Raw genomic sequence first — 20342 nt, 5'->3', positions numbered from 1 at the left:
GCCGTTGCGGGGCCCGCCCCCGGCGTCCTGACGTGCCGGCCCACCCGAGTGCGCGTGCGCGGCGGTTGCTGTGGCGACCAGGCAAGCGTTAGGCTGCCAACGACTCCGGCGCTGGTGGTCGGCGGGTTAGTGACCCCGCGGAACGGGGTGTTCGGTGTATCCGGAATAAGCATGCACCCCGAGGCCTCGGAGCCCGTGGTGGACGGGGCGGCGGAGCAGGGCTGCGCGCAGGAGCCGGGCGTGGAGGAATCGGCGGGCGACCACGGGGACGCGGGCCCGCGGGGCCGCAAGGAAGGTGCAGACCGCCGCCCCCAGGGAGCCGAGGGGGGCGGCGGGCTGCGCCCAGCACCACCCCTAACCTTCCCTGCCAGCGATAACAATAGTGATAATAACAGGAGCGGCACACACTTTTTAAAGGATGCTTGCCCCGCGCTCACCTCATTTGAGCCGTGCTCCCGCCCTCTGCGGTAGGCACTCCTCCCCCCATTTCATGCAGATGAAGAAACTGAGACTTCTAGAGGTTACGGAACCTGCTCCAAAGAGATCACCCTCATGCAGTCAATGACAGAACAGACTTCTGCTGGTCAGTCCGACTCCGGAGCGCAAGCCCTTACCCAACACACCCTTCTCCCCATCGCCCACCTGTTACATGTTTTAAATGTATCCCTTTGTTGCTATCACTATATAAGATCAAAGGCTCTCCGGGCAGGACGTCCTGACTGAATTCACAGTGTCCAGTCCAGCGCCTGACCCACGGTAGAGAGTGAATGAGGAGCTGGTGCTTCTGGGGCCAGTGGGTGACTCCTCACCAGTTTCTCAGACAGACTTCAGCCTCTGCTCCCACTTTGCTTGAGGCCCTAAGGGGAATCTTTTAACGACTAGATAAACTACTCGATTTGTGTTTCATTTTTTGAACCCGGTCAACAAACATGGAGCAGTGACTGTCCAGGCACATCCCGTGTGAAGAGCTGTAGGGAAGCCGTGTAGCTCTCTGGAAGGAGACAGGCACGGACTCTGGGTACAGATTGCAGCTCTGCAACTCGCCAGGTTATGGCTGTCAGCCCCGAGCTTAACCTCTCTTTGGGGGCCGTCTACCCCTCTGTAGGCAGGGATAATTATAATTAGGTTTCTGGGTTACAGTGGGCCATTAATCAACACTAGCTCTTGTTATTCAGATAATCATTATGTATATTGAGCACCTCTCCTTTATTTATTCCACAGACACTTATCTGGTGCCTCTTGTGGCTGGGCATTGTGTGCAGTGGGAAGTGGGAGAGTAAAAGACACAGTCCCACACACAGAGCATTTAGTCGATAGACACAGGAACACAGCGCAACAGCCAGCCGCTTTTAAAGATGAAGTGCGTTTCAACTGGCCAGTTTTGATTGACCTTTGAAAAAATTAAGTGACTTTGAATGTGCTCCTTCTCTTTTTACCAAAGACATTTTCACCACTTTGGTTTCTTTTCCTGTGGTTTTTATTTTGGGCACTTTTAAAAAAAGAAGAGGGAGCATTATAACAAACACCCTTGTATCATCACTAAGAATTGAAAGTGATGAACATTTTATCATTTTTACTTTAGTCTTTTTTTAAATTAAAGAAATAAGACATTTCAGATAAAGTTGATGCTCCTTTTGCCCTCCTCCCCGCAATTCTCAGTCCCATTCCCTTCTCCCCGTCCCTTGTCTAGAATTTTGTCCTTAAACAATACATAGCATTGGTTTGTATGGTTTTGTTTGTTTGTTTGTTTTTTGTTTTTTGTTTTTGTTTTTTTTAAGATTTTATTTATCTGAGAGAGAGAATGGGAGAGAGAGCATGAGAGGCGGGAGGGTCAGAGGAAGAAGCAGACTCCCTGCTGAGCAGGGAGCCCGATGTGGGACTCGATCCCGGGACTCCAGAATCATGACCTGAGCCAAAGGCAGTTGCTTAACCAACTGAGCCACCCAGGCGCCCCGGTTTGTATGTTTTTAACTTACATAAGTGATATCCTGTGCTTATTATGAAACTGGCTTTATCGTCTCATACACGTTTCTGAGAATGATCCATATTTACTGATGTAGCTCCAGTGCATTCTTCTCCAAGGCAGACTACTAATCCATTGTTTTACTTAACCAGCCACAATGGGTGGACGTTTGCATTGTTGACAGTCTTTGGCTGTTAAAAGTAATGCCGTAATGAATATCTTTGTACACGTGTCCTTGTACACCTGTACCAAAGCTTTTATAGAGGACCCGCCTAGACGTGAACTTTCCATGGTCCTTATCAATGCTTTACAAATTGTCGTGCACTTCAAGAGTACTCATGTTCCATACTAAAACCAGACACTTACTAATCAAGTTGAAATTGGGCAAACTTTTTATAGATCTCTTGATCTCTGTAGAACCAATCTCTTCTTTTATAGAAATTAATGATCCGAAGGAAACATGTGTGGGTCCTTCTGTCACATCCCACCCAAGTGAGCAGAAGCAGAGCGGTGATAGCAGGTCGGACAGTCGCTTCACACACCAGAGAGATGACAAGGAAGATCGTGGCCCCAGGTATGTGGCCACACTGCTGCCAATTATAGTACATATCTACTAAGGAAGGTAGATGGTGGGATTGCCCGTTTGTATAGATCAGGCGATTGAGGCTCACAGAGGTTAAATAGTTGGCCCAGTGTCTGAGAATTAGCATCAGAGTCAGAACGGCACTGCTTCTATGGTGCAAGTAACCCCAACGTATTAAACTTTAATGCCAGGCCTGGAGAGAGAAACATCAGTAGTTCTTGATGACACTATTAAAAGTATTTTTATTAGAACATACATTGCAATTTTTAAGAATGCTGAAAGTAATGATATTGGATGAGGCCCTGAAAGGTATACAAAAAAAGAACTTAAAATAGTTTATCAGGCAAAAAAATGAAAAGTTATCAGTCATGTAGGATATTTTGAAATTTGAGGAAGAAATGGTTGTGGCAAAGAATTTTTGGAATGTATTTCACAACTGACAAATTGCAACAAATTTTTTGTTCACTTAACAGAATGACTAAAAGTTTTCTGCAAAAACTCTGCAAGCAACACAAGCTTTATATTACCCCAGCATTGAATGACACACTGTATTTACACTTTAAAGGTAAGGACCTGGTAGAGGTATCTCACGTCAGGGGGAAACCTCTAGCAGTGTAAGAAATTTCTTGCTGGGATCCTCTGGAGTTCTCAAAGTACATTTAAGGAGAAATTTTGGAGTTTAGTAAAGATTTGTAGAAAAGCAATAATATTTCCTTGACATGTCTTCCCTGACTGGGCTTATAAAGGGGGCCACTGACTATACGGATACCAAGGAAACATGTTGATATCCTTTATTTATATTTTCTGAAGGACTTATAAATTTTTCTAGCCAGCAATCTAGCGGCGAACACTTTGCTTGGACAGAACATGTCTTGAAAGAGGAGGGTGGTCGGTGCCTCCCAGATTGGAGAAGCATGAACAGTAGCATCCTTGGGGGCCAGGGCTTGGCTTTCAGGGTCACATGTAAATCTCAGCTGGGGTTCGTAGACCCGGGTAGTTCCAGGAATGACGAAGAGGAGGGACAGCTTCCGCTTCCTCTGGGTTCGGGGTGGCTGATCTGCTTCATAGGTCCTCTGTGTGTTCCTTATGTAGTCAGTAAATGTCTTCTGTGCATAGTGCTGAAGATGCAGAGACGCATATGGTCAAGATGTCGTGGGTGTCCTGGGGGCTGGGGCAGCCACTATGAGCCATGCTGTGCCACAGAGGCCCACGAAGAGCACCAGCAGCACACATACCTTAAGGAAATGCAAGGACTCCTAACTGGTCTCTTTGCCTCCACGTTGCCCCCTCCAAAATTCTGCACCCAATGGGGAAGTGTCGTGGTGCCTTGGACGACGTAGCAGGGCAGATCCCAGGGGACCTGATATTTAAGAGGTGGGAAGAAGAGGACCCCACGAGTCAGACTTAGTGGAGAGAGTCAGAAAGTAGAAGAGCTAGGAGGGAGATGTGCCCATATAATCTCCTGCTGCCCCGGACCAAATCGCCCCCAAACCTAGCAACCTAAAACAAATTCATTATCTGGTACTGTTTCTGAGGCCTGGGACCCAGGGAATGGCTTAGCTGGGTCATTCCGGCTCAACAGGGATACTGTAACTTTTTAATCAAAATTTTTTCAGGTAACAAAATAAATAACTTTTCAAAGGCTTTGGTAATAGCAGATGAACCATGAATTACAGACTGATGATGAGTTACCAAAGTAAAGAGCGTTTGTTTTCCTAACCTTAAATTTGGCTCCCTAAAACTGAAAAATAGAACAAAACCCACAGTTTGAGGGCACCTGGATGGCTCAGCAGTTAAGTGTCTGCCTTCGGCTCAAGTCTGTTGTGACCCCGGGGTCCTAGAATCGAGCCCCAGGTCGGGCTCCCCCAGGTCGGGCTCCCTGCTCAGCAGGGATCCTGCTTCTCCCTCTCCTTCTGCCACCCCCCCCCCCCCCGCTTGTGTTCTCTCTCTCTCTTTCTCATTCAAATAAAATCTTAAAACAAAAAACAAAACCCACAGTTTGCCCTCGCTTCAGGCTTAGCCAGACCCCCATGCTCATGGCATTGCTTCACTGGGCTGCCTCTTCCCTTGGCTTGGCCCTGCTTTCCTTTGGTTCATTTGAGGCAGGTCACCCCTCACCTCCACCCACTCCCAGCCATGAAGGGCAGGTGGCCGCTGCAGCTCTAGGCTCCACCCTACAGGGCTGGCATTCCAGCAGAAAGACTCCCTCTCTCCAGTGAAGCCAGCAAAACCTCCCAGGGTTCATCACAGTTGGCCCCACTTGACTAAGTGTGACCGGTGCAGAGTGGATTGCTCTGACTCTGCTTGGCTGCCCGGGGAGCCTTGTGGGGGGAGGGGGGTAGTGTCAGCAGAGGAATGCTCATCAAAGAAAAGTGGCAGTGGGTCGATAGAGGAAGGAGGTGTGGCTGGCCGGCAGGTAGTCAACAGCAGGGGTGACCCCGAGCCTCATGTGTGTGGAGGAGCTTATCCGATGTCCCCTTCCTTCTCCCTAGGTTTTTTTTTTTTTTTTTTTTGAAGATTTTTATTTATTTATTTGAGAGAAAGAGACACAGCAAGAGAGGGAACACAAGCAGGGGGAGTGGGAGAGGGAGAAGCAGGCTTCACACTGAGCAGGGAGCCCGATGTGGGGCTCGATCCCAGGACGCTGGGATCATGACCTGAGCCGAAGGCAGACGCCCAACGACTGAGCCACCCAGGCGCCCCCCTTCTCCCCAGGTTTTGCTCGCATCGAGAACTTGGAAGAGTACACGGGGCTGCGCTGTCTCTGGCTGGAGTGCAATGGAATACAGAAGATCGAGAACCTGGAGGCCCAAACCGAACTGCGCTGTCTCTTCTTGCAAGTGAACTTGCTCCATAAAATCGAGAACTTAGAACCTCTGCAGAAACTGGATGCTCTTAACCTGAGCAACAATTACATCAAGACCATTGAAAACCTCTGTAAGATGCCCCACGAGGGGTCTTGATGCCATTATGCCCACCATTTTCCCCTAGGGGAGGTCCTAAAAGGTGTTCAGACCCTTGTTACTTACTTCTGCTGACCTCCACCTTGCAGCCTGCCTGCCGGTCCTGAACACGCTCCAGATGGCCCACAATCACTTAGAGACCGTGCAAGACATTCAGCATCTAAAGGAGTGTTTGAAACTTTGCGTCCTTGACCTTTCCCACAATAAGCTGAGTGATCCGGAAATCCTGAGCGTCCTGGAGAGCATGCCTGATTTGGTAAAACCTGCCTTCTTTAGAGAATGAATTTCTCTTCCCCCGCCCCCCGCCCCCACACACACCCCCTCCCCTCCTTCCCTCCGGCCTTCGTCCTTCATCCCGCCTGTCCTCTTGGGGTCTTTAGCTGGAGTACCTTAATGTCAGATACCGTGTCATTTCACCCACAGACCTCAGGCAGATAAGCACTTCTTCCCCTGATGGTTCCCCCCTCCCCTGACTCTGCCACATGCTGGATTTGGTTGATTGCATCCTCGAGGCGTCCTGTAACCTGTTCTGCTGGACCCATGTTTCTTGCACGATGCCGGGGGAGGTGGAGGCTTGCTCCCGTCCAGGTTCAGTGTTCTCCTGGGAGGGGTGCCGCTGCGTCTCGTCGCAGGGCCTGTGATGTCTGCTTGCCTCCCTCATTTGTGACTTGAAGACAGAGTGATGGGGCCCTGGGGTCGTCCGCCTGCTGCAGCCAGGACAGAGCCCCATCCCTCCCTCCAGTCCTGGAGCAGTCGCCTCATAAGTCATTCCTTCAGGAGCCACACGGTGGCCACTGTCCTGCCCTCCTGCTCCTGCCTCATTCATTAGCTGGAGCGCTTCTCCCACGAGGAACGCCCTCGTCACCTAGTGGTTCCCCAATATATAGTTCACACAGCAAGGGCCGTGATGATGGTTTGGCTCTTTCTTTTTTATTCCTGGATTTTCAGAGAAAGGAGCCGAGAACCTAGCAACCGCTAATGGTGACAAGGGACGGTTTTTCCTTCCATTGTGTCATTATGAACTCATGGGTGTATGTATGCAGTATTTGATATGATTTAACCCTTGCTGTCATTTTAATTTTGGATATTCAGATGGTCCCATTTTCCGGCCTGTGCCAACCCCTCCAGGCCACCCCTTCCTGTGTCCCTTTGACTCAACTGCGGTAGCCCTTGATGGCTTCCTTGCTTTCTTGCGTGCACGTGTTGTCATGTGCTCTGGGGAACATATTCAAAATAGCACCCCAAAACCCCGAGTTCACTGTTTACTGCTTAGGGTATGGATGTGTAAGGGAAAAGTGAGTCTATTTTAAGAAAAATAGTAAGCAAACCATAGTTCGGGAATACTGTTCTGAATAGATTGGGAACAAGGACTAGTTTAGAATTACCAGCGTACGGCGATAAGATAAAGCTGTATCATACAATACTTTTTTATTTTCTTTTCGCTTAACTGCCATAATGAAGTACCACAGACTGGATGGCTTAAACAACAGAAATTTATTTTCTCATGATTCTAGAGGGTAGAAGTGGCTCAGGATCACAGTGTCGGGGATGGGGCAGGGATTGGTTTCTCCCGAGGCGCCTCTCTGTGGCCTGCAGATGGCTAGCCTCTCCCCATGTCCCGTGTCCTCTCATTGTCTCCTCTGCGTGTCTGTGTCCCAGCCCCCTGTTCTAAGGACACCAGTCAGGCTGGACCAGGGCCCATCCTGATGACTGCACGTAATCTGAATCACCTCTTTAAAGGCCCCGTCTCCAAATGCAGCCACATTCTGAGGTGCTGGGGTTAGAAATCAAACATATGAATTTGGGGAAGGGGGACACAGTTCAGTCCAAGACAAAAGCAGTCTGCCTTACAGTTGTTTTGTGATTGCTTTTTTTTTTTTTTTGAAGATTTATTTATTTGAGAGAGAGAGAATAGGGGGAGGGTTAGACGGAGGGAGAGAGAGGGAATCCCCAGGATTCCCCGCTGAGCTCCCCGCTGAGCACGGAGCCCAATATGGGACTTGATCCCATGACGCTGAGATCACGACCTGAGCCAAAATCAGGAGTTGGACGCTTAACCAAGTGAGCCACCCAGGCGCCCTGTTTTGTGATTGCTGTTAAATCCTCCACCCACAATGCAGCCCTTTGGTCCTTTAGTGCCTGCCCTGGGTGTATAGTGCACCCCCACCCCACTCCCCTAGCCCTGCAGGGAAAATACCACCAGAATGAAGTTTGGGGAATGCTAAACTAAACTAGTTTGCAGTGTATTTGTTTTCTCCAGACCACTTTAGACACAAAACTCTTTCATGAGTTCAGGCAAACTAGTCTTAAATGTGTCTCCCACATGTCGCCTTGGCTGCCCACTTCTGAGTATCACAGGCGGGAAAGGAGGAGGCGGGGTTTAAGGACAGGGGATGCTACAAGGGTCCCAACGACATCCAGCAGATGCATGAGCCTGGCAAGTGGGCGCCTTCCATCCTTTCCCCATCCCTGCTTCCTGTCCCCCCCGGCTGCTGTGTACGCTTTCTTAAAATGGGTCCTGACTGGGAAGGAGAGAAAACAATCAATTAAAATGAGGTTAATGTCAGCAAAAGAGCTTGAGTGAGCAAAATAATGTCCTTGCTGAGTTGGACAGGACTTCGGATGTGTTTTCTGAGATTGTTCTGGAAGGACGGTGAGATTTCAGGTCTGGAGTTCAAATACAAGAAAGGGCTGTTCCATTATCAGGACAGGTCTGATGGCACGAAAGCAAGGAAAACCTTCTGGCTTCCCTGATAAGTCATCACAGGTGTCTTATTTATGGACTCCCAGAGCACAGCACATGTAAACTATTTGAATCACACCCATGTTTTATTAACCAGTCTGGTTCTGCCTGTGTGCTTCCAGCGCGTACTGAATTTAATGGGAAACCCTGTTATCAGGCACATCGCTCATTATCGAAAGACGGTCACCGTTCGACTAAAACATTTAACGTACCTGGATGACAGACCGGTTTTCCCAAAGGACAGGTAAGGAGGAAAGAAGCCGTTGGATCACATTTTCATGTGTCATTGTTGAGCACGCTTAATAGTAAACTTGTACACATTTCTGACTTGTGAGCATTTTCACACATCATTAAATGTTCTTAGGAAACAAGTTTCATGGTTACATCATTGTTTATAAGAAATTCCCTATTTTTGAGCACTTAGTCATAGATTTTTTTTTCATAATCCTCTGATAACTATCCTTGCACAGAAGTCTCTGACCTCACTGCTGATTTCCTTAGGGTGGACTTCTAAGTGTTGTATTATTGGATTAAAGACTGCGGTTTGAGCCTTTTTAAAGGTGCTTGTAAATATTTTCTGATTGTTTTCTAGAAAGTTTGTGACGGTTCATGACTTCACCAGACATAGCCATGTAAAAGAAATCTTTGCCAGGTGAATTGATGAGTGAAGATTGTATCTCATCTTATTTTGGGGGTAACTGATGGGGTCGGGGGCTCTTACCATGTTTGTTGGGCAGGTGGATCTCTTCCTCTGTGAGCACCCCATTTAGAACTTCCTTCCAGTTTCCTTTTGTGATGGGTTCGTAGGAGCTCTTCTTTCTATTAAGAATATTGAACCCGGGACTGCCTTGCATATTGCCACTACGTTTCTATCTGTATTTTAATTTAGGTCGCTGTTCCTTCTACCTTAGAATAAAACCTCAGTAAATGGGCTGCTTGAAGGGTAGTGCAATGTAAACTTTAAAGCACACGGCATTTAAGAAGCAGTGTAGCTGGTAATGTGCTTTTGCATTCACAAAGTTAAATCAAACTAACAAATATTTCAAAGAGAAGTGAGAGCCTCTACTCCAACCGGGTGAGAAAACAAGACCACCTGCTTCTAGGAAGTTGGGGTGGGGGGAGGTGCACCCAGCCCTGGGGGTGAGGGGGGGACACCAAGCAGAGCCTAGGCGATGACTTTGAAGCCCAGCCCTGCAGCCCTGAGTTCTGTTCCCTCGGATGGACTCGCTAACCTCCCCAGCCTCACATTCCTCACCTGGAAAGTGGGGACAGTATGACCACAGGGTGCTTGTGAGTAACGGGTGGGATCTGAGAGGTACGGGGATCAGGAGTGAGCCAGTGGGAGGGGCTGCAGCCAAGGATTCTGAGCCTCATCCGGGGGCGGCGCTGAGCCGCAGGAACGGGGGAACAGGGCTAGGAGCCGGCCCCCTTGCGTGGCGCTGCTGCTCTCTTTCAGGGGTCGGGCTCACCTGGCTTTGAGTTCTTGTTCCTCCCATCCCTAGCTGTCCCACATCAGCCACTCGCTGTTCTCCCTGCCTGGGGAGCTCCTCACAGGTGTTTGCAGGTGTCCGCTCACCTGTCACCTCAGAGCCCTCCCTGACCCACCCCTTAACTCAGGAGCACCTTTTCCACCTGGTGTCTCTTTAACCGGATTTCTTTTCTTTGGACACATCAGCCTCTGACATAGTTGTTTCCTTCTTTAGGGTCTGCCTGTCCCCATAAAAAGGCAGCTCGTACAGAGCGAGTTTTGTCATCTCTTACGTAACCTGCTGTATCCCCAGCCCCTAGGACAGTGTTCCCTCTTAAAGTGTGCAACTCAGTGGTTTCTAGTATATTCACAGAGTTGTGCAACCACCACCACATCAATTCTAAAATATTTTTATTGCCCCAAAAGAGTAACCCTTACCCATTAGCTGATATTCCTCATTCCCCCCTCTGCCAGCCCCTATCTCTATGGTTTGTTTCTGTTCTGGATGCTTCTTATCAATGGAATCCTACAATATGTGGTCTTGTGTGATTGGCTTCTTTCACTCAGCGTGATAGTTTCAAGGTTCGCGCACATCGTTGTGTGTATCAGTAACTCATTCCAAAATAACGTCCCAAAAGAATATTCCATTTGGAAACCCCAAGTTTTGTTTAGCTGTCAGTTGATGGAGTCTGGGGTCGTTTCCACTTTGGGGCTATTGTGAAGGGTGCTGCTACGAATATTCACGTGCAGGCTTTTGTGTGAACATTTGTTTTCAGCTCCATTGAGCAGATACGTGGGAGCACGACACCGGCTGGGAAAGGGAAGATTTCATGTAGCTCCGTAGCTGCTAGGCTCTTTCCCGGCTGGCTGCACGGCCTGCGTTCCCAGCAGGAGGAGTGGCCACATCCTCGCCAGCGTCTGGTGGCAGGGTTTCGGATTTCAGCCGTTCTAACAGGCATGATGTGGTACCTCACTGTTGTAACCCACAGTTCCCCCATGTCAGAGCATGCCGAGCTGCTTTGCCACCTGCCTGTCTTCTTTGGTGAGGGGTCTAGGTCATTTCCCGCCTTTTTTTTTTTTTTTAAATTGTGTGTGTGTGTTTTTTTTTTTTTGAGACTTCATAATTGTTTGTTTTGGATATAAACCATTTATCAGTTATCTTTCCTGTAAATATTTTCTCCCAGTCTGTGGTTTCTCCTTTCATTCTTTTAAACTTCCTCCATTTTTAGATTGTGTTGTCTTTGTAGTCATGAGTCATGGAAGTTCTTTATGTATTCTATATACACGTCCCTCAGTAGGTGTATGGTCTGCAGAGACTTTCCCACATTCCGTGGGTTGTCTTTTTACTTTGTTTATGGTGTTCTTTGTGTTACACATTTTTAGTTTCGATGGAGTCCGACTTCTCTATTTTTCCTTTTATCGCTGGTGCTGTTGGCTGATATCACATGGAGAAGGCTCCGCAAACCATTGAGGGGGGAGGTGTGCACGTATTAACCGGTATCCTTGTGGCCACATGTCCCGTGTGCCTTCAGTTTGGTTTGGGGGAAATGAGCGAGTTTGGTGAGACCGTCTGTTTTGAATTTACTTTTAACCTGTGAACATTCAAACCTCCCCAGTTTCTGTTTCTTTGTCCTCATCCACAGAGCCTGTGCGGAGGCCTGGGCCAGGGGCGGGCTTGCAGCTGAGAAAGAGGAGAGAGAGCAGTGGGAGAGCCGAGAGCAGAAGAAGATCAAGGACAGCATCGAGGCCCTAGCGATGATCAAGCGGCGGGCGGAAGAGAGAAGGCGGCAGAAAGCCAGCCGGGAGGAAGGTAGGCGCTCGGGATGGGAGCAGCACCCAGGGCTCCGTTTAGACTAGAAATCTGGGCTGGTGAACTTGGTCTTTCATCTCGGGGATTTATTTCTGACCATTCATTCACACATGCGAGGATCCATGCGCATGCGGCCTCACCCACCTGCCAAGGGTTGGGAAGAGCCCCAGCATTAATCGGCAGTTTCAATCCACTTTCAGGGATGGAAGCGCAGTTCTGTTCAAATAGCCTCAGTTTTCCAAAATAAATGATGTATTAGTTTTCTAGGACTATCCTAACAAATTACCGTAAATTTAGGGGCTTAAAACAACACATTTATCACCACAGTTTTGTAGGTCAAAAGTCTGATGTGGGTCTCACGGGGCTAAAATCAAGGTATGGGCAGGGTTGTGTTCCTTCTGGAAACTCCCGGGGAGCTTCTAGAGGGGCCCACGTCCCTGGGCCTGTGGCCCCTCCACCTTCCTCTGCAGGACCTTCAAATGTCTCTCCAGCTCTGACGCCCCTCCCCCCTCTCTTAAGGATCCATGTGGGGCCACTGAGCCCACCCAGATAATCTAGGATCATCGCCCCATCTCAGGGTCCTTAATCTCTTCTGCAAAGTGCCTTTTACTACGTGAGGTCACATACTGACAGGTTCTGGGATTAGGATGCGGACACCTTTGTGGGGCCGTTATTCCATCTACCACAAAGGAATATTGTGAATTCCTATCAAGGCAGTGTGGGGGTGTACTGATTTCATGCTGACCCCTCATAGGGCCACCGACGGGACTAACACCAGCAAGCATCTAGACCAGGGGCGCGGTCTGTGCCTTCCTCCCGTATCTCAGTCACGTGGTTATTAAGGTTTTCTGTTCCTACTACTGCTCCTTTAAACCCACCATTTGTCTGCACACAGAAAGTTGTCTCTGCCCATGTGGGGGGGGGGGGGATAATGAAATAGGTTTTGGCGCACACACGTCAGGCCCACGTACTTCCGCGCCTGAGGACCAAGCACGCAGACATTGTCCCACACGCCAACAGGGAGAGCGCAGGGTTCTGCTCCTCTGAGGAGCCCACAGTTTCCCTGGGGAGGTGCAGAGGAGAACCAGATGCCCGTGTTTGGAATGCAGTCGTAAACTGGGAAATCAAGTAAGGTTCCTGGGTTGGACGACATCACATCAAGAAGGGCCTTGAAAACCAGCCCTGCCATGGCAGGTGACAGGAGGCCATGGGCCGTGAAGTGATGCTAGGGGCATGAGCTTGGTGGCTCATGTGGGGGCAAGGTGGCCTATGCTGGGGGCCAGGCAGATTGCTGTAGCCCTGGTGCCGGAGAATCGCCGTGGAAAAACATGGAGGCCCTGGACCGCTTTTTTAATTGACATGAAATTCACATAACGTACAATTAGCCCTTTTGCTGTGGTATGATCACCGCGTGGAGCAACCAGCACCTCCGTCTACTTCCAAACATCGTCATCACCCCAGAATAAAACCCTGTGCGGGTGAGCAGTGACCCCCCCACGCTGTCCGCCCCCAGCCCCCGACAACCACCCATGTTTCTGGATGCTTCATATACACGGCGCTCTCCGCTAGACGGGACCTTTTGCATCTGGCTTCTCTCACCTGGCCTGGGTGCTTTGGGGTTCCTCCAGGTGATCACATGATCAGTCCTTCATTTCCTTTAATGACCCACCTCGGCAACTCAGTTCTGTGAACTTGGGATGGCAGCAGCACACCTTCTCTGTGGCACAGACGGTGCTCCCTCTGGTTAGCTCCGACTAGAGCTGACAGTCTGGGCAGTTGTATGGAACCCGCCAAACCCTCGAAAGGTTCGGATCACCCGATTCCTGGCTCGGCAGGACCAGGGAGGCCTGGGAAATGCTCTCGGCCCAGCTGGTCTATTCCAGGATCTCAGAACCTGTCTCCCTGCCTTGCCCTCTCTCACCCAGTTTCAAGACTGTTTACTCCCAGGTTATGGGTAAATGACCCCCCCGCTGCCTCCCCAGTCTACTACCCCAAATCCAGAACTCAGAGTCACCTGCCCACACCCGATGCCGCTGGCCGACATTTGGTAAAGGCTTCTAGGGAGAGAGAGAATCCTGGGTCTGCGTTGGTCCAAGCCCGGCACAGGATCCTCGGGACAGTCCTCAGACCACCTTAATAAGAACCCCCTTCCTCATCTTATACCCAGTAGAGGACCTGGAGTCTCCATGTGTATTTTTAAATGACATTTAGTGTTTCTGACCTAATTCCAAAATGTGAATGCAACCACACATAGAAAACGAGAAAGCACCAGTAATAACAATGGCAGCAAGAACCACTCAGCATTTAGTATGAGCGTTTTCTGGCTTTTCCCCATGCATGTAACATTTATGGATTTTACAGAACAATGGCATAACCATATTGCTTTCTGCCTATTGTTTTAAATTAGCATAATATATTTTCCATAAAGTAGACATTCTCCTATAGCATTTTTCCTGTTCTAAGCTTTTTATTTTAGTGTTTTTCAAAGTTTCAGAAAAGCTTAAAGCATAGTAAAACAAACAGCTGTATTGTGTCCGCTTAGATTGGATGGTGTTCAACATTTTCTCTCTCTCTCACACACACACACACACGCACACGCACACGCACACGCATGCGCACTCCTGTTCTGCCAAGACACTTCAAAGTCAAGGTAGACGTCAAGGCCCATAAGGCCCAGTGCTTCCGTGTACATCTCCGAAGAGCCCCCTGCATGCTCTTTAGGCGTGTCCTGTGCTACTAGACGGATGTGCTGGGCCCTCCCCCCGCCCCATGGACACTGAGTGCTCCTTCCTCAGTGCTCAGCGCGCACTTTGACGGACCCCTTGGCTGCGTCCTCGAGCTCGCCCCCAGCAGTTTGCTGCGTGTCCCTGAGAGACGCCCTGAGCCCCCTGCCCTCCCAGACCGTTTCCTGGCTCACCCTTGGACTTCTCCTGTTCAGGGGAGGAGCCGGCGCCGGAGGAGAGCGAGAACGCGGATGCCAACGTGCCAGGGAAGGAAGAGCCTCGTGAGGAGGGGGCGAGGCGGCAGAAAATGGAGCTGTTTGTCAGGGAGAGCTTCGAGGCCGAGGAGGAGCTGCTGGTGGAGGTCGGCGGAGAGAGCGAAGGTCCGGCGCCGGGGGGGCTGCGCCTGGAGGAGGCCCTGAGGCCGGCCGCTCACGAAGGTAGGGAGCCGCTGCTGAGCGGGTGGCTCCGCGCACTCCCCTGCACGCTCGCCCCTCCCGGGAGCCCTTGCTTGGCAGCTGCCCCTGGCGTGGGAGCAGAGTGGCCGGAGAGGGACCGCAGCCTTTGCCGTCCCGAACGGACGGAGGGCGCCTTTGAAGAGGAGCTGGCGGTCTGGAGCGGGACACCGCCAGCTCTGTTTACCCGACATGCATGGTGCGTGGTGATGACCAGAGGTTCCCAGGCTGGTCTTGTGTGGCCCCATCTTATGCAAGTGGAAACAGAGGCTCAGAGGGGTGAGGTAACTTGCTCCAAGTGGAGAGCGAGCACATGGTGGATGGTGGACGGGGGGACTGGGGAGAGCACCGCCTGCAGAGACCACCCTCATTCATCCTCGCTCCGCCCGCCCCGGCCTCTGCTCTCTGCCCCTCCTGAGCTCACCCCTCTGGGTGTCGGGGGGCCTGAGGGGCTGAACTGAGCTTCTTCCACTTTGATTCAAATGACTCAGCCCCAAGAAAGGCGAATCTACATATAAAAACCTTCTGTTTAAAAAATTACTTTCCGTTCGCCTTTCCCACATTGGACTGTCTTTCCTCATAGGTGGGGAGGTGGGGGAAACGAGGAGCTAACCGACGTGAGCAGCTCTTCTGCATTTTCTGTGCAAAGTCTGGGACCTCCTCATGCAATCAGGAGTCAGTGCCAGCTCGCGGAGAAGCGAGTTGGGACTCGGTGCCTGAGTCACCTCCCCAACCCCGTGCGGAAGTCGGCATCTCAGGGCAGAGAGAGCGCGTGCACCATCGTGGAAATCACAGTGTCTCCCACCTCTTTGCGCTCTCCCTAGAAGGCCTTTGGCTGCCGTCTGGTGGTCCGAGAACCACACAGGTGTCTCACTAGGACACCCTATGGAGAGGCCAGGCAGTGCGGGTTCTAGACAGATACTCTGAGGTCAAAGCCACGTCCAACCCCTCCCATCAGCTGAGTGACCTCAGGCAAACCCCAAAACCTCTGGGAGCCTGTTTCAGCCTCCGTGAAATGGAAAGTCTCTGCCATGGATTGAATGACGTACGTCAGCCATGCCCCCAATAATTGTTCATCTCTTCCTTGCTTTACCTTTTCCCAAAACAAAGCCTAAGCAGATCGTTTTTAGGGAACAAAGGGACCCAGCCACTTCCTTGACAAGGCAGATGCTTCACTGACTCAGCCACCCAGGCGCCCCATCCCTTCGTTATTTACTGGGCCTCCCTGACACTCGCGCCACCACCAGGGACAGGCGGTCCCCGCGGGTGGTGGGCTCAGCCCCTCCTGGGCCAGGCTGCGACCCTGGACTCTCCAGCCTGCCTCCCCTCCACCTCCCCAGAGGAGCTTTATTTCCTTGTCCACCAACCAGACCTTTTCCTGGCACCTGCGCATTCCACCTGCTCCCTGGCTGGTACTTTCATCTTGTCGGAGTCACAGCCAAGTTCCAGCCACAGGGTGGCTCTCTCCTCCCCCTCTCCTTTCTTCTAAGACAGAACCCTGTCCTAACCGGGGGATTCTCCCGGCTTCTGTCCCAGGGGCTGGCCTCCCTCCACTCTTGGGCCTGTCAGCCTGACCACTGCGCATAAAACTCACCCCAAGGTGAATAACTCTGTGTTGTTGTCTTAGAACCGGCCCCCCAGACTGTGGCCGCGAGGGATGCAGCAGACACAGAACTGGGTGCCGACGAAGATCTGGAGACCATCAAACTGGAGGTGGAGGAGAAGTTCTTCATCGACGTACGTAAATAGCTGCGTCTGCAGAGAGGGGTCTGCTTCACAGTTGGTATCAGATCACACAGAAACCCTCCAAATCCGCACTAACTGAAGTGTGCTCCATGGTCAACGGGCCTGGCATCCCCGAGACCCTCAGGCCAGACCGGCCCTGTAACACGATCTCCCCGGGTGTTCATACACGTGCACCTTCGAGACTGAGCGATGCTGGTCCCGGTGTCCCCCTCCAGCTCCCTCTGCAAAACTGGTTTCGTTTTCCCCAAAGTCACACGGCAAAGCAACTCTGTCCAGAGAGCCTTCTACCGAACTGTTGAGAACGGGACGGGACCATGGCCAGCTAGCTGTCTGGCCACTTGCCGCTTGGGCTTCCTCCACTCCTCCTAGCCCTTCCCATTTGGGAACTGTCGCAGGAGTGGGTACCATGGGAGTTCACGCATTTCCTCGCCACCCCCAGGAAGCGTGCTTGGGGGGGGCGAGGAGTGGGGAGGCATCTGTCACCTCCCCAGCCTCATGGCCAGTGGGCAGCTGGGGCTCACTCAGGGCTCTGGGAAGGACGGCCCACAGCTTTGCCTGCCGCTGCCCACTTCCCTGGTAAACTGCGCGATTTCACGCGGCTCAGTAAGACTCGCACTGAGCAGTCCGTGTTCAGAGCGGGCTTCTAGCTCTCGGAGCCCATGTGTGGTAAGAAACACTGGGGAGGGAGAACCAGCTATGTCCGGGACGACCAGTAGAGCTTACGGTTCTCATTCTGCCTGGCACTGTTCTAGGCTGATCATGTTTTGATTGAACCTTCCAGTAAGTCTAAGAGGCGGTAGGTACCATCGCCATCCCCACTTCACAGATGAGACTGAGGAACAGAGAGGCGAAGTAACTTGCCCGAGGCTCCACAGCCAAGCCTGGAGGGGCAGGAATGCCAAGCGAAGCAGCATGCCCCAGGCCCCTCCATCCAACTGCACGCTGTCTGCCTGCCTCGCGTCCTGGCCTGGTGGCTGTGAAGACACAAACCCACGACAGGAGAGCCCCCCGCGCCGCGCCCCGCCCCAGTCGTGGGGAGGCCCGAACCACACTCCCATTACACCACAGAGTCCTAGGCCGCGCGTCTGGCTTGGGCCCCATTGTCTGCCACCCCCCCCCCCCCATGCGCTGGCTGGGTCTTTGATGACAAAGGCATTCCTGCCGACCTCTGTCATCGCTGAGGTCCAGGTACCCGGGCTGGCGCTGCGTGTGCGCTGTGAGCGCGCACGGCCTGCCTGACGGCTTCGGGTCCTTCCTGCACACTCGGCTTGCACACGCCCCCAGCTCGCGCGACCCTGTGCCTGCCGCCGGGTGACAGGGGCTTGTTTGTTCTTGCAGGACCTGCCCGACTTGGAAGACGCTGACACAGGCGAGCCTCCGGAAGGCCAGAACGAGGTCATCAGCCCCGCGTCCCCACAGTCAGCCCTATGTCACTGTCACTCCGGTCCTGTAACTCACAAAGCACGGCTCCTTCGTGCACGTCAGGCGCCCCTGGCCCGCACCCCCGCGCCCCCGGGTCTCCCTTCTCCGAAGCAAGTGCAGCTGCTCACTCGCGTCAGGTCTTACGGTTAAGCCCTTGGGTCTTCCTGAACACACATCTGGCACTGATTTTTAACACCTGCTCATCGTACATGAGTACCTGGGAACAACCTGCTGTCCTTCTGACGTGGGAGGCGTTCATTTTCGGAATGCCTGTCCCGTAGCGACACACAGACGGGGAAGGGAAGGAGAGTGTCCGAGGCAGGATGGGGGTTCTCCCGCACGGACCGGCACTGCGAGGACAGTGTAAGACACCATCTCTGGGCCCAAGCCCATCGCCAAGGAAGGAAGCACGCACGAGCCCACAGTTCCCGTGGAGGACTCCCCTGCAAGGGGGCTACGTCCGGTGGGGCGCATGCCAGCCGGAGGCCGAGGCTCCGAGCAGAGCAGACCTGGAAGCCCAGGAGGGTGCTGGGGCAGCGGGCGCAGAGCGGGCGAGGAGAGTGTGGCTGGACCCCCGACGGAGGGCCGGAGAGGAGCCCTGCTGGAGAGCTCACCACCACTTTGGGGGCTCGGGAATTTGGCCAAGGGGCATGGGTCCTGAGGTCTCACGTCCCAAGGGCAGAGTGTGGGGCTCCCTCAGGCCCTTCTTGTATGTGACAGCAGAGTATCTTACAATCAATAAAAAAGCAGTGTCAGCGCAGGGCATTCTACAGTGACTATCGTGAAAGCAGAAACGTTCACACATCTTTTTTCTCTTAACAGATGCGCTTTCCAAAGATTATAACCATCTCAAGCTTGAGTGATGACAGTGACCCTGAACTGGACTACTCCTCACTCCCAGTGCCAGAGGACACCCCAAACGCCCTTTCAAACATATTCGCAATCCCCAGGGACCCGGCGAGGAAGGCCGAGACACCCTTCACCGACATATGTAAAGCAGCAGCCGAGAGGGACTCGGAAACGCCAAGGGGAGACACCAAGTCCCCACGCCCGCTGATCCAGGAGCTCCCCGGCGAGGAAGCTTCAGGCCAGCCACTGATGCCCCCAACCTGCCAACAGGATGGCACACCTCCCCCTTCCAGTGCGGACGGGGACAGTGACCTACTTCCAGCCTCTCTCCCAGGTACCACGACCCTACTTTCGAGACCACAGGGGTCCAGGCTTAGATGGGGGGAAGGAACTGCCGCTATCCAACCCCAGGGTAGCAGCCGACGGGTTGGAGGCCACTCACAACAGACCACGGAGACCGCTGTAGATCGTGTCCCTGCTCATGGCTGCTTGCTGGCCTGGGCCGAGGATGGCCACGTGGGTCTCGGCGGGGCTCGGGAACCTGTTCTCACCCCCGTCCACACCGCCCGACCCTTAGCCTCTCCAGACCCAGGCTTCTGAGGAAGGGTGAGCTCCGGTGACACGACAGGAGTGTGGGACAAAATGAGGGTGACTGCTGGCCTGAGGGTGGAGGATGGGGTGAATGCTGAGCGGGGTGCTGCTGGCGGGGAAGGGAGGCCCACTGGGCAGGGGGCGGCCAGAGCACCTGGCTGGGTGCGACCAGTCACCAGCTGACCGGTCGGCCTGGCCCGGTGCTGGGGGCCACGCACATGGCCAGGGAGAGGCACATGTGGGGGAAGCAGGGCAGTGTTCACAGGTAACGAGCAAACAGGGTGGGGCGCGGTGACGAGTTAGTCTCTGGGCCTCTACTGAGCCCAGGCGCTTCCTAGTCGACACTAGCCAGTAGCCAGGCTCCTTTCCCAACACCAGCTTGCGCGCCTGACTCGAGGCCCGCACGCAGGGGGACGTGAGGGGCTGACAAAGGTCCCGAGAACACAGCTACCTTCTCTCCTAACTCTTCAGGTGAGGCCACTGACGAGAATGAGGCGCGGCCTGAGACGGAGCTTGCCGAACCCGAGGCGGGAGAGGACAAGGAGGACATAGAATTTGGCTTGGACTGAACCCCAGGGTGGCCCTCCTGCCCCTAGGCTAACGGGGACAGCAAGCCGGCAGCTAGGGCCCCCCTGTGGGTACAGGTCACCCCCCTGGCTGGGCTCCCCTTCCTTCCAAAGAGTCGCAGTTCCTGAGAGCGCTGGGCGCCTCGGCTGCCATGTGCACCTGCCGCTCAGCCCCCGTGCGCCGGCCGTTCTCCTGCTCTCAGAGCAGGACGCGACCTCCCCCGCTCTCCGTGGCCTCGGCTGAGTCCTGACCATTACAGACATTTAGCATAGTGAGTCAGTGTTACTGGATTATTTCACACCCCCGCGAGTCCTATGTGATTCCTTTAACCAGGTACCGCTCTTCCCGTGTGATGAGAAATCTACGTCAGATCCTGGTGTCCTGTGACATTCTGAGGGGCTGTTTTCCCCGGAGGGGGGCAAAATCTTCCACAGAGCCACACGCTCAGGGAAGTGAATTCAG

General features: G+C 52.8%; 1 protein-coding gene across 2 annotated transcripts; it reads left to right on the top strand.

Annotated features, from left to right (window-relative positions):
* Window positions 1-80: 80 nt before the first annotated feature.
* Window positions 81-20155, top strand: DNAAF1 (dynein axonemal assembly factor 1). 2 transcript variants are annotated; one of them, XM_006739792.3, is made up of 12 exons: window positions 81-295; window positions 2402-2537; window positions 3020-3111; window positions 5262-5483; window positions 5599-5765; window positions 8375-8496; window positions 11364-11530; window positions 14469-14690; window positions 16333-16442; window positions 17790-17846; window positions 18696-19056; window positions 19785-20155. In XM_006739792.3, the coding sequence occupies exons 1-12, from the start codon at window positions 172-174 to the stop codon at window positions 19880-19882; spliced, it is 1878 nt and encodes a 625-aa protein (XP_006739855.2). In that variant the 5' UTR covers window positions 81-171; the 3' UTR covers window positions 19883-20155. The 2 variants fall into 2 exon arrangements, with proteins under 2 accessions (XP_006739855.2, XP_081662438.1); XM_081806312.1 differs by lacking the exon at window positions 81-295 and having other exon boundaries at window positions 316-2537.
* The last annotated feature ends 187 nt before the right edge of the window (window positions 20156-20342 follow it).

Source organism: Leptonychotes weddellii, chromosome 16 (assembly GCF_054177405.1).
Source record: "Leptonychotes weddellii isolate Sample4059 chromosome 16, ASM5417740v2, whole genome shotgun sequence".
NCBI classification, from domain to species: domain Eukaryota; kingdom Metazoa; phylum Chordata; class Mammalia; order Carnivora; family Phocidae; genus Leptonychotes; species Leptonychotes weddellii.
The sequence above is the reverse complement of the archived record's forward strand: the minus strand, read 5'-3'. Positions and strand labels throughout refer to the sequence as shown.

Excerpts from the sequence above, each read along its gene's own strand:
- DNAAF1 (XM_081806312.1), top strand. The coding sequence starts at position 2,266 with ATGCTTTACAAATTGTCGTGCACTTCAAGAGTACTCATGTTCCATACT. Across the intron at positions 2,538-3,019 it reads AAGGAAGATCGTGGCCCCAG|AATGACTAAAAGTTTTCTGC; the intron begins GTATGTGGCCAC and ends TTCACTTAACAG. Across the intron at positions 3,112-5,261 it reads ACTGTATTTACACTTTAAAG|GTTTTGCTCGCATCGAGAAC; the intron begins GTAAGGACCTGG and ends CCTTCTCCCCAG.